This window comes from Zeugodacus cucurbitae, chromosome 4 (genome assembly GCF_028554725.1).
Source record: "Zeugodacus cucurbitae isolate PBARC_wt_2022May chromosome 4, idZeuCucr1.2, whole genome shotgun sequence".
Lineage (NCBI taxonomy): Eukaryota > Metazoa > Arthropoda > Insecta > Diptera > Tephritidae > Zeugodacus > Zeugodacus cucurbitae.
This window is the reverse complement of record NC_071669.1, coordinates 62,088,892-62,102,114: the sequence shown is the minus strand read 5'-3', so window position 1 is coordinate 62,102,114 and position 13,223 is coordinate 62,088,892. Positions and strand designations below refer to the sequence as shown.

Genomic DNA, 13,223 nt, shown 5'->3' with positions numbered 1-13,223 from the left:
GTAAGTGCCTGATACGAAAGGTCACATTTTAAGGGCAAGATCTTTCATGCCGCCTACAGCATCGCTGCTTGAATTCATGTTTTTTATTATCAGTGATATATCAGTAGATGCTGAAAGAAGCTCTAGTTAATATTGTTCAATTTGGAAAAAACCTCAAATGCAAAAAATAAAGTTTAAGAACTCAAATCACTGATAATACAAATAATAAAAAAATTAACTATGCTAAAAATATTTTAAGAGAATGCAAATGATCGGGTTGTGTTAGAAATGATAACCATTCGTTCTTCCGATTGTCAATTATTAACCCTTGAGAAAACGCTTATATAGCTTCGTATTACATCAGTGTACGTCATTAAACTGGCAACTCTTATATTTTCGATACCGACATTTCTTGTACTAAAGCATTTATCGATATTTTCAGTTTATCTAAGAAAATGATGAAACGAATATCGTTGAATTAATTAAATGTTTTAGTAAGTTCAAATGAGATTAGATTTCCAACAATCGATTTTTTTAATATTAGTTTATTAATTTGTCGTGTTATAAAAATTTTAGTCGGATATCATATTTGCACTGAGAAAAGTCGAATTTTACACCGGCACCATTGTGAATGCAATTCACGTTTCAAATTGTAATTCACCGAATGGCAACTCAAGTGTCCAAGAAATGCAATTCTGCCGATAAGAAGTACTTATATTATGTTTTACATTAATTAAATAAGATTTTTGTTAAATTTTACAAGAGTTGTAAACACTTTATAGGTGTGCAAACTGTAAAATAATCAATAAAACAAATTAAATTACCACTCAAGCATCTAAGATTTAGTGGTCTGGCATCCTACTAAAGGCAGCTGTTTTCAATTGATACAAAAACAGTGGGAATGAAAACCGATTTATAAAAAATAATTTTGTATATAAAATAATTTATGTTACCTATATGCAGTAAGTTGTGACGTTTGTATTTAAAATTTCAAGCTAACACAAATTTAATATCAACAGATGTAAAATTGATTCGACATGCCCAGAAAAAAGCTTTTAAATGCTATGAGTGAGAGGAAGAAGCGGCAAGATATAACACAGGATAGGCAGCAAATATTAAATAGTCCGCATTCAAAACAAGGTATAATTAAATATCACTCGTAATAGTTAAATGTAATCAACGCTGTAGTAAAAGTCACACTGCTTAAAGCGAAATTTAATACATATTTATATGTTGAATTGAAATAAAAAACTTTTGTTACAGACAACAGCACTACTACAATTGATACCAGCAATGATCAACCAGTAGTTGTGATAAAAAATGAAAATTTTGACTCCGATGATGATATACCGTTAACACAAGTTAAAAGACACATAAATACCAACGATGATTTTTTCTCTAAGCGAAGGAAACTCGAACAACCGGTTTATATTAAACCTGAAGAATGCTCATCCTCTTCGCCGCCTCAATATATAAAGACAGAAGAGTTTACTGAAGGCTCGAACCCAGAAGTGATTGATAATTTTATAATATACGAAATAAATGAAGTAAATTCTTCAAATGAACTCAATACTAAACGTAAATCTGGCACAATTTTAAAAAGTCAAAAACCAGAAATTGCAGAAGCACAATGCTTACCACCAGCTAATAGTTCAGAAAATTTAACGACGGTTTGGACCATTTCGAAAGTAAATCGAACGCAAAATGCAACGCAATCAAAAAATTCAACTACAAATGCTAAACTGTCCAACCGAACAATCGCTAAAATACATAATTTTTCGGAAATACCTGGAACATCTACTTCTTCCAAACAGAAAGCATCGAGCGTTAGAAAAATAGCTACTACAAAAGTACACGACACTCCTATTAGAAAAGTAATAACAAGCTTCGACGAAGTAACGAATAAATGCACTTGTCGCCTAAATCCAATGAAAGACGTTGATATGTTTAGCAATTTAGAATTAAAAGATTTCTTCGAAAGAATGTTTGAGGAGGCGCGTAAATTAAAAATCGAAGCTCGTCAAACGGTAAAAACAGAACTGCTGAAAGCAGTTTCCCAAGCTGAGGAGGATGTAGAGGCTGGAAAGTTTTGTGAAAAGTGTTACACAATAAGAGCACAACCAAAGAAGAGATACTGAAAGCTGACTGTGAACATTTTAAATTACATGATGCATTTACAAAACAAATTACGCTATTTGGCTGCAGAGAATGCAAAGTATGTATCACTTTTGATTTTTATTCGTTATAATTTCAGTAACTTTTTATGGTAGCTATGGAGATACACAAATTACTTTGTATCTGTCGAAATATGCATAACTCTAAATATATGGAAGTGAAGGTTTTATTATAAAGATTAATTATTTTAATAAATGATAGAATAGTATATTTATTGCTTTAGTTGCTTTAGCTATTTAGTTTATTCTTCTAACATTTTTCTGAATAATTAGTTGTTGTTATCTTGAGGAATGGCCAGATCAAGAACTGGGACCGGGTAAAATTCTTAAACCTTCCGAGTTATAAAGTGATCTAGGGGTATATTTAGGAAACAGTCAATTTGATAAGGCTACAACAGTGATATAGAGCTATTTAGCCAGTTTTATTACATAAATTAGTCTCCTCTAGTCATAACAAATAATTTTAGGTTATAAATTTAGAAGTTAGTTAAAAAAACACATTTTCTTCTTATGATATTTGGAAACATTTTTATTTGTATAATAAATAAAACTCCTTAACGTCGACATATTCCGTATTTTTAGTTAAGTATTAAATAAAGTATCTTTACATTTTTATACACATTTACTTCTATGTTTTAGATATTAATTTACTTATAAAAATCAAATAATGCATCAATTAAACGTTAATTGAGCACATATATTCTCTAATAATACTAAAGAATTTTACAAATTATTTACAAAAACTAAATCACATCAACATATTGGGAATTAACTTCTAATTCCTTTAATCGCCTCTGTTCTCTAATCACGTCTTCGATAGTTGAAGAATGCTCCTCTTATTTCAAAGCTGCCGCCAATTGTTTATTCTCACATTTTCGTAAAATCACCTCTAATTGTGATATTAATCCTATGGCGCGGAAATTTTCCATTGTCAGCGCGAACTCCTCCAAAGGTTTAAGGTGCTCGAGTGCCTGTGCGTAGGATGTGAGCTCGGTATCCATGACTTTGCTAATGCCGTTTGTATTACCATTTGTGCCACCATTCGTAGTGCCATTCATTGTGGGTTTCGGCGAAGTGGCTGGTGTGTGGCCATTAGTACCATTCGGTGTCGGTGTGCCATTGAGTTTAATTGGTTTAATATCGCAATCATTCGCTTCGCAATCACTCGTCAAGTCGGTTACATTATGACCATTTGTTGTTGTTTCGCTGACCTCATCATCACTAGACCGAGCACGTTTTGCGGGCGGTTGCTGTACTGGGCTGGCACGATATGCTGGAGAGGCTAATTTCTGTAGCTGTTGTAGTGGTGGCGAATTCGAGGCAGGGCGTTGTGGCTGTGGCGAACTGTAGTTACTATGTTGATTTTGTCGATCGTAGTATCCTTCGTAGCCTTCATAACCACCATTGTAATTTGGCAACGGTTGACCGTATGCATCATACCCAGCATGACTCTGTTGTTGATCTTTTAGTGACGCACCCTGTGAATCTTGATCGTCTTCTTCTTCATATTCACCATACTGTTGCATATAATCCATATATTGTTCAGGCAGACTCTCCAATTTAGCAACACGTTCAGCGCTAGTTGGTGGAAATAGATGCTGTAGATCTTGCACAATATCAGGAATCCATAAAGATACACCGAGTGGCTTCAATTGATTGCTAGCCAATTTCTGCGCAAAGCCACTCAAGTGTGTCTCACGGAATCTATTTAACCAACGATTGTCGGCGACAAATGATGTCGAACCAACAAGTTGACCCGCTGTAGCTGCCTTTTCCTTAATCATACCGTGTGTTATAGAACCGCGAAGTTGTGGATTCAGATTGGCACGCACCAACCATTCATAAACAACAGCATTGATGTATGCACATTTACGACTTCTTTCGATTTCCTCAACCATGGCTTGTTGTTCGACAGCTTTCAGATCATTTGGTACATCAAGGCGTAGCGATGGCACTGCTGATGAAGTTAGACGTCGGCCGCCTATAAGATTTGGATGAAAGTGTAGTGCGCATACAACTGGCTTTTTGAAGGGCAGTATGCGATTGAGCGAGGCATGACAGGCCTGTTTCCAGAGGGCGTAGAACGGGTTTTCTGGGCGTGGAAATTGAAAGAACTGCAATTGTGGGCTCTGACGTGAATTTGAAAGGCATCCCACGATGCAACAACGTCTTATAGTTGGCATTTTGTTTTTATATTTTTATTTTATATTATTGTTTTTAAGTTTAATAATTCGCTTCGCTTTACTGATTTTCTGCTTTCGAATTTTATACGTTTTTCCTCAAATTTTTGAAATCCGTTATAGAACAGCTGAACTGTGGAGAGAAGAAAAGAAAAAAACGATTGTAGAGTGACCAGAAAAAAACATTTGATGTAAGAAAAGTGTAGGTATTTATAAAATAAAAAAATAATCCTGAATATTATAAATATTATTTTATATATAATATTATAAAGACTATTTTATAAATATATATTTGTGAATATTTTTTTAAATTATTTATACATTTTTTATTATTATATTTTTTTATTTTTATTTATTATATATTATTATACATGCATATTTTATTAAATGCAGATGTATTAGTATAGTAACGAAAATATTTAATTTAATATTTATTTTAATGGATATTTAATAATTTTTATATTTTGTATTTACATTAAAAATGTTTTTTAATAACTCATGACTATATTTTTATATTTTTCATAAAAAAATATTTATAATTATTTTTTATTTACTTTTCAAACCATTATTTTTCTTTACTATTGTGTTATAACAATTTTATCAGCCATATAAACTGAATAATCGCTATTACGTACGAAATCTGAATTCTGCTCATTAAAAGAAACAGCAATAAGGGGAAACAACTGACAGGAAATGACAAAAGCTACTAACAATTTCATATATTTCTCCATAAAAATTGCGCTATTGTATATATGTAAGTTTATCTGAAGGTATACTTTGTCCGAGAGCCAGTTTTTGAATTGTGGAAACACCCTAGGGGAGCTTTATACAGCAAAAGTTTTCAAATTACCGCTGCCGGCAGAGCAACAAAGTAAGACAGATACACACTCACACTTTGATTGTTGTTGTAGATGCCTCACAAAATAAATTACAGATACTTGATATTCGACCTAATGTGATAAATTATATCAATATATGTATACATAAGTAGGTATAGGTGTATATTCTCACTGTAAATATGTATACACACAGTTACACAGCACAGTTAACGTAAAGACCCCAAAATAAGAGTCGTTGTAACCGACGCTTCCCTTTTCGGGCACTTTTATCAAACAAGTACACGACCACTCACCGTATATATCCGCAGTAAAATCGATAAACTCAGTCGTTTGATAAATATGAACGAAGTAATATGTACACACACACATATATATACATTCTTTTGAAATTCCACCTCGACTCGGTTGGTACCCCTAATTAGTACTGTTGCTTCAGCTTATAAAGGTATTTTGAGAAATCTGAAATTCGTCACAGGTACACAAAGGTATTGTACTACTTATACTCATACCCGACAGACAACGCAAAGATGTTTCATTGCGTTTGATACTTTTCGTGTGTAGTAATATCATTCCAACTAATATCTTATTGGCGTTTGCCATTGTGTTGACTTAGACATCTGCTTGAGATCGAATGAGTCAAGCTGTATGTGTATGTATTTGTTGTTCTTGTATTATTATTTTTGTAACTCACCCGATTAACTGTGGCAATGAAGATTACCTGAAATAACTGAAAATCAGGTTGATGGTAGCCATAACACACAAGTATATAAAGTACATATCTGTGTGTGTGTGTATGTATTTAAGGTGCTGGGAACGGCAACGTGCCGATTGACAACTCGTTAATGTAGCAAACGAAGTCTCTTAGCGCCCAAAACAGCGTTGCCTTTCTATAAAACTGACTTCGCTTTGCGATTTATGCGTCTCATTTTCGAGTTCTTCTAAGTTGGTTGAGTTACGGCTTGAGGCTGTGGAATTTGTACTTCGATTCATCTACTCATACATATACACACGAGTATTTGTGTGCTGTGTGTGAGCGCGGTTTGCCTTGTATAGCGCCAGTTGTAGTCTAATAATTCTATTGCAACTGTTGTAGCGTGTCTCTTGCCTACATATGTACATATACATATATCATTCCCCTCATAGTTTCCACTTTTGCTCCACGTTTAATGGGTACACAAATCGTATACTTTGCCCATTAAATATACAATCTTTCTTTTGACTTCGAAGTCGCTCGATTCCCATGCTTTGACAGCGGATGTTCGAGTGGTTTAATCTTGCATCATATTTCGGTATGCTAACGGTTGGTCTATAAATATATATGCGGTCGTATGTATGGTATATACTATATATGTATGACAATAGTATAATATGGTTGTGAACAGATGTCTTATCTGTATGAAAGTTCATTTCATTGTTGGTCTTTAGCTATCAAATCACGTAATCCCAACTGGGTTGCCGAACACAAGCTGAAGATCTATAAATGTATGTGTACATATTTATATGGCTGTATGTGTAATCGTTTCTTCTAACTACTTCTATCTATTATAGCCCACGCTTGAGTTGCAGCTGCCAATTTGAGAGTTATAGAGTTTTAGTTGCCCTACCTGAAATGTCTGTATGTCTATCTACTTAATACATACACAGAAATTTATATTGCTTGTTCCCAAATATAGATTTACAGGTGAGATTATCGAGTATTTTCTCAATACCGCCTCTTTGTTCTATGCTTGTTGCTTTAGTTCGTTTTTTAGTGTCTTTAATAATAAATTTTTGTTTAAATTTTCTTTAAGTTAAGCTTTGTAACGCTATAAAAAAAAATTAAAAAATGTTTAAAAAAAAAGACAGATTTAAAGAAATATTCAACACATGAAATTTAAAAAAAAAATTTTTTTTTTTGGAAAATTCGAAATTTTACAAAATGTGTGCCATTTTTGTGTCCAAATTAGCATTATATTTAAAAAATTGATAACGGTAAGCATATAAAAACATAACAGGATGTTTGAGTATTGCTTACGTAAGACCTACTGAGTGATATAAATGCAAAAATTATTCATTCTGGTTAATTTTTTTTCTGAAAGCATACGTATTTCTATTAATTATCAAAAATATTTAACCACATACTTCTAGAACCTCTGATTCATTCATTTAAAAAAATCGCAACTTTATACCGATATTAAAAATTAGGCAACATACGTATATACAAATTTTCTTTAGATTACTTTTTATGGTTCCCCGATATCTCCACAAAAATGTATGTATACATCCGTAAGAAGGCATTTAAATATGTATATTTCGTATCATTTATTATATGTTTAATACTTATACATATAGAAAAACTTAAAAAACTCCCCAAAAAACAGATAACACACTAATATAGTAGCTCGATAGATAAATAGTTATAGAGAGCCTCAAATGTTGTTAGTTATTGAAATTTATTACATTTAAAAGCAGATGGTCAGAAACCAATCGAGCACTGGTTACAAAAAATGTTCATAAATACTCATAAATACTAAGGGAAATGAAAAATTCGCTATAAATGGTTGGCCACTCAAAGCTATACACAGTACACCCACTACCATATGTTCATATACAATTTGTGCATTTTTTTCTAAAAGACCCCTGTAGGAAATTTGAACGAACTTGACAGTTGTATGAAAAATTGCTCCGGTTTCTTAATTATTTGAACGTCATATACTTGTTATTGCTATTAAAGGTAGAAATTATAAGCGAATCCACTATAAATTAATTTTTATATTTAAAAAATTCAAACTGAACCTAAATATTTCGTTATTATCAATGATGATCCATAGAATATGACTTTTCATCTGTTTTAAAAACTTTTGAGAAAGTTAGTTTAGAGTTCATATAAAAATACCGAATTTATTTAAATCAAATTTCGGTTAAACACTTATTGAAATTTCCCTTTTTACTGAAAGCGATTATACTAATTTAAAAAAATGAATTAATTTAAATTAGTTTATACTTAATTGAGAATCAATATGGCAATCTTTAGACAAGCGAGCAAACGTTAAGGGGCTATACCAGTGCAACCCATGAAAAATGAGGCGATGTTCGTGATTTTTTTTTTAAAAGATCGACTGTTTCGAAGTATAGTGCATAATAAGGTATATTTTCAGCTATATTTTAATATTTTTTACAAAAATACAAAAAAGTTATTAAAGTTGAATATATTTCCTATACAATGACCTACAATTTTTGAAAATTGACAAAATGGCGTAGTTCTGAAAAAATGTGTAGTTTTTTAGGTAAAAAATGGTCTCTTTTTTAATGCCAAATTCACAATTTTCAACCAAGTTCGAGTTCATTATATAGTAAATATATTAAAGAATACTCAGTTTAAACTTGAAGTCGTTTGGTCAATTTCTCGTTGAGTTAGGATGTCAGCAATTTTCAGAAATGCCGTTTCGAGAAAAACGCGTTTAAAATAGTGGCTTATACCTGCGAGCGGTTGCTTTTTAGAACGCTGTCATTCAAAAACTATTCAAGATACGACTTTACCGCTTTCCCCAGAATATTTTTGAAATCATAAACTATCCAATAAGCAAACAACAAAAAAAATTGATTTTTTGAAAATGTCACACTGGTATAGCCCCTTAAGTATAGCGAACAGAATGTGATGATTCAAATATTAAATTCGAGTTGTCAATAACACTCTTTCAATATTTTCCTACTGGGTCAGTGCTGTTTATTTAAGGTGTTTAGAAAGAAAATCTGTTTTCATTTAATATTAACAATAACACATCAAACTCTTGCTAGTATATGTTATTTAAAGAATCTGTTTAGAAAAATATATATACAAAGTCTGTCTCAAAATGTGTGCTACAGTCAAGACGAACTTCAGAACTTCATTATATTTTGCTACAGTTTCGACATTCCTATTTTTAGCTACAAAATTTTCTAAGTAAAAAGCAAGCTTGAGAATTATTAAGTTATTATATTTGAGAATTATGTATATATATATGTATATATGTACTATGTAACTGCAAAGCAATCATATAAGATTATGTGCTAATTTGACCTTTTCGATATGCAGTCAAGTGTGTGTATGTATTTATATGTAAGCGTCTGTATAACAGTATTGTGGCGGGGTTTAAAGGTGCTAATAGCAAATGAGAGCGAATTTCTTTAGACAGCTTCGCTGCAGTTTCGATAGATTTATTATATGTATTGTTCTTAAGAGATTAATGATAAAACTATAGCTAAGGGTGGTTTCCAAATTAATTAAAAGCCATAAGATTGAACTCAAACCCTCTGCAGTTTTTCCAAATTTAGTCAGCCAAAGGGTAGTCAGCGTTTGTTGGTTTGTGTCTTTTATATAAGAAGAAGAAAGTATGGGGAATTTAAATTTTGTATTTGTAATAATTTGCAAAAATTTCAAGGTATTCATTAATGTTTTTTGATGACTAATACTTGGACGCCGGCGTCAACATTTCTTTTAACTGAGGTCATATATCTATATTATAGTGATCTATTGTCATTACTAACGGGTTTTGAATGTCTATAAAAACAGTTGTAGAGCACCTAAACTAACTGTAAATAAAATCTGCTATTTGTCATACTGCTTCGACTTATTTGGCGCGAATGTGTGTTTTTTTTCAATTTAATACAAAAACAATTTTCCATTAGTCACTTTTTGAATGACGAAAAGCGATTTCAAGAACGATAAAAAAATAAAATTCTGATTAATAGTTTATCTATATAAATCTTTAAGTAACCTCATAAAAAATAACCGTATGCTTGTTCTTCCACTCTCAACTGCCTACACACCGAAGAAAGCAGTAAAGTCAAAAAAGAAACCGGCATTCTTGCTTTTTTGCTTGCGAAATTTCAAGTAAAACACGCGAAATCACAAACAGTTGTCAAACGAACACATGCACACACACACATTCATATTCATATAAATCGCAAAGATTGCAACAAAGTTAATGTCGCTTACAATATCAGCTGTGCGATATACAAATATCAACAACAACAACGATAAACACTTCAAACAAACGGTAGCTGTAACAACGTTAATAATAACAAGTAATAAAAACGCAATGAAATACGTAATAACGACAACAACACAGCACCTTTTAACATATACAAACTAATTAATATGAACTATAGCGAAAATAACTGTATACATATGTATTAAAATATTCACATATGCTTGATAATTACCTTGTGTGCGCAATTCTCAAGACCCCGTCTCTTGTCCAACACTTGTTCGACTGACTCGTAAACACTCGGCGCGGCGCTCTCTTTTGTTTTTGATTTTCTGCGTGACCGTTATACACGTACACTTAATGCACCGGTTTGCGTATGCGTGCGATAGAAATATCAGGTTTGGGTACACAATCTCCTTCGGACACCGCTGATAGGCCCCAACACAAGATAACTGCAGCTATAGAATGTCTGTATATATTCGCGCGGTCTTGACGCTCTGACCTCCGTTTGCGATATGATTATTTTAAGAAACACTTTCTATGCTCGTAAATATGTTTTGTGCTAATCAATGATTACTTTCTGAATTATCTTGATATCCAGTAAAGCGCGCGCGACGCACAGTTATTTATTTATGTAGTTTTTTGAATTTCAAATCTACACTCACTATTATTATACAAAGTTAAACAGCGCGAGAGCGCGAGTCTACTACGTAAGTTATTGTGTTCTTTGAACGCCTAGTACCAAGTACAGCGCAAAATATTAGATACACAACAACAACAACAAGAGCAGCGCCAGCAATATTAATCACAAGAGTAAAAATGTATAAAAGTACACCACCGAAGAAGAGAAGAGCGCTCTGACAAAATTTTACACAAACGTTCAAAGCGACTGCTCAACACTAAATGAAACGTACGTACAACCGACTTGGTGGTCGAGGTCTCGTGCGCCCCAAAAATAATACTCGTTTTTCCCATACGCGTGTATATAGACGAAAATCCTCCAAGCATAGTGCGGACTATGGCATCCGTAGTAGTCGTTAGTCGTGAGTCGTGAATCGTCAGTGCCAAGCGTTGTTCGATGTATAAGCACAAAAACAACACCACACGAATACACGTTCGTACTTATATCCGTGCCTATATAGCGCACGCACACACACACTCAGACACACTACCGAAGCGATGTTGTATGAATGACTGACTGCATAGATGGTTGGTTGGGATGGTTTGTTGGTCGTCATTCAGTGTGGTTGCTGGGACGAAACGCTTAGAGGTAGAGTCGTCTAGGTATGGCAAAAAACAACATTCAGGCAATACAGCTTAGTAGTATGTGCGGTGCCAAGGTAAGAGGTAAGCTGTAGATAGGTACATACTACCGAGAGCACATCGGCCATTACTCGGTAGTTTTGTACGATGTCTCTTGTTGATGATGATGACGCGCTGTGATGCGCAGCGCAGACTTAAGCAGAAGAAACAGCAGCAGAACCCAACTGAAAGACTACCTACGTTGGACGACCTTTATACGGGCTGCATCATAAGAAATGGAGGCGTTAACAACAACAACAACAAGATATGATTGTTGTCGATGATGTAGTTGCAGAAAAAGTCGGTGAAGTCGCAGTTAGTTATGTCGACTCTACGTAGTCTTCGGTTGCCGTCATCGGCGCTTTAGTCAGTGGTAGAAAGTAAACACAAAAGCTATACAGACCCAGTTCAGTGAGGCCATTCGTCGGTGAGTTATACTTGCATGTACATAGTTCCATAGCGTCGCTATTATATTGCGGTAGAGACAGAAAGGTTGCTTGGTTGTTGGCTGCTTCTGCATTGAGAGCCGACCTCGCTGACAGTCATTTATTCGATCAACTCACCTGGCGCATAGCTTGACTGTCTGGTTTTTTTTCTTTTTCGTTCCTCTTTACTTGTACGCCTTGCTACCTTCTACGGAGTTTATGGTATGAGATATCTATCTATCTATGGTTATTACACATCGAGCTCGTTTCTGTGCACTTCTAAAACTTTGTGAATTGTGTCGTTTCCAAGGCTTTTGTGTGCGGGCTTTGAAAGTAGTATAACCGCTCGAGTGGTGAATGCTAACTAATCTACATGTTTACATATACATACATACACTGGCATATATAATCTAACCACTTAGAGTATATACGCTTGTATATATAGTATGTATGTATATCTGATAGCACTTAAACGGGTTCATTGGTCCACATCAGCTACCAGCAGAAAGTTAATATGCTCAGAAATTTATTTTTATACTTGCATACCTGTGCTATAATGATGTCCACAGTCTTTTCGAGAAATTATAGCAACCCAAGAGCAGTAAAAATATATATCTAATACTATTTGTATGCATAGCGGTGCGCTTGCATGTCTCGAATTCATTTATAGGGTGTGTGGAGCCGTTGAACTGTGAACAGCGCACATTTACCGAGGTTGCCTCCGCCGATTTGGGTCTCTCTACAACGACAATCGACAGCCGACAGCCGTCAACCGACTACGGACGACCCACACGACTTGCCGTCCGTTGCTGCTAGGGGCCGTGTAGTGCGGTGAGCGTGAATTTTAGTCGAACATTTTGCTAGGCGCGCAAATACGCCCACATCTCATGGCAGATCCACACCCGCTTACATACTATATACTTACGATTTGTCAGTGCAACTGTATTTTATATATAATATTATTAAACCATTTTATTATGCGCTCATCATTCACATTTAGGGGTCTTTTTCATTTCTGATACGTTGGCATAATAAAAGCTATACGAAGTTGTTGGGACAAAGTTTTAGGGCACGGGTCTATAAAAAGCGCAAATGCGTGTCGTATACGCTGTCATTTTTGGTGAGCAAGGAGGGGTCTTGTGTGGTTTCCCTTCACGTACATGTATGTATTTATCTGTGTATTTGTGGGTTGTTAGTTGGTATTTGTTAATACGATATTGCATCTGTATGGGTTTACTGTTATTTGAAAGTTTGTGGGTGTGTGTGTGTGTTGAAACCGTTTTTTAACGGTATTGCTTCTGCATTATTTGTTTCAGTAAAGGGGAGAATCTATAAATTAAACGTATTTATAGACATCACAGTGGGATTAGTGTTA

General features: G+C 34.1%; 2 protein-coding genes across 4 annotated transcripts in view; one reads left to right on the top strand and one right to left on the bottom strand.

Moving 5' to 3' along the window:
- The first annotated feature begins 793 nt into the window (after positions 1 to 793).
- The window catches only part of LOC105212490 (uncharacterized), a 28,775-nt gene continuing 16,345 nt past the window's right edge, over positions 794 to 13,223 (top strand). Inside the window, exons 1-3 of one of the 2 annotated variants that reach the window (XR_008470748.1) lie at positions 794 to 941; positions 999 to 1,119; positions 1,243 to 2,194. Coding sequence is in view for 1 of the 2 variants with exons in the window: in XM_029040334.2 (XP_028896167.2) it covers positions 1,017 to 1,119; positions 1,243 to 2,117 (978 nt within the window). In the remaining variant the exon portion in view is untranslated. Of the gene's footprint in view, positions 942 to 998; positions 1,120 to 1,242; positions 2,505 to 13,223 lie in introns of those variants that run through there. The other variant, XM_029040334.2, reaches the window with a different exon arrangement.
- Positions 2,654 to 11,289, bottom strand: LOC105212491 (uncharacterized). 2 transcript variants are annotated; one of them, XM_011184494.3, is made up of 2 exons: positions 10,357 to 11,289; positions 2,654 to 4,466 (listed from the first exon to the last, which is right to left on the bottom strand). In XM_011184494.3, the coding sequence occupies exon 2, from the start codon at positions 4,334 to 4,336 to the stop codon at positions 2,990 to 2,992; it is 1,347 nt and encodes a 448-aa protein (XP_011182796.2). In that variant the 5' UTR covers positions 4,337 to 4,466; positions 10,357 to 11,289; the 3' UTR covers positions 2,654 to 2,989. The 2 variants fall into 2 exon arrangements, with proteins under 2 accessions (XP_011182796.2, XP_028896165.2); XM_029040332.2 differs by lacking the exon at positions 10,357 to 11,289 and adding an exon at positions 5,466 to 5,481.

Excerpts from the sequence above, each read along its gene's own strand:
- LOC105212491 (XM_011184494.3), bottom strand. The coding sequence starts at position 4,336 with ATGCCAACTATAAGACGTTGTTGCATCGTGGGATGCCTTTCAAATTCA.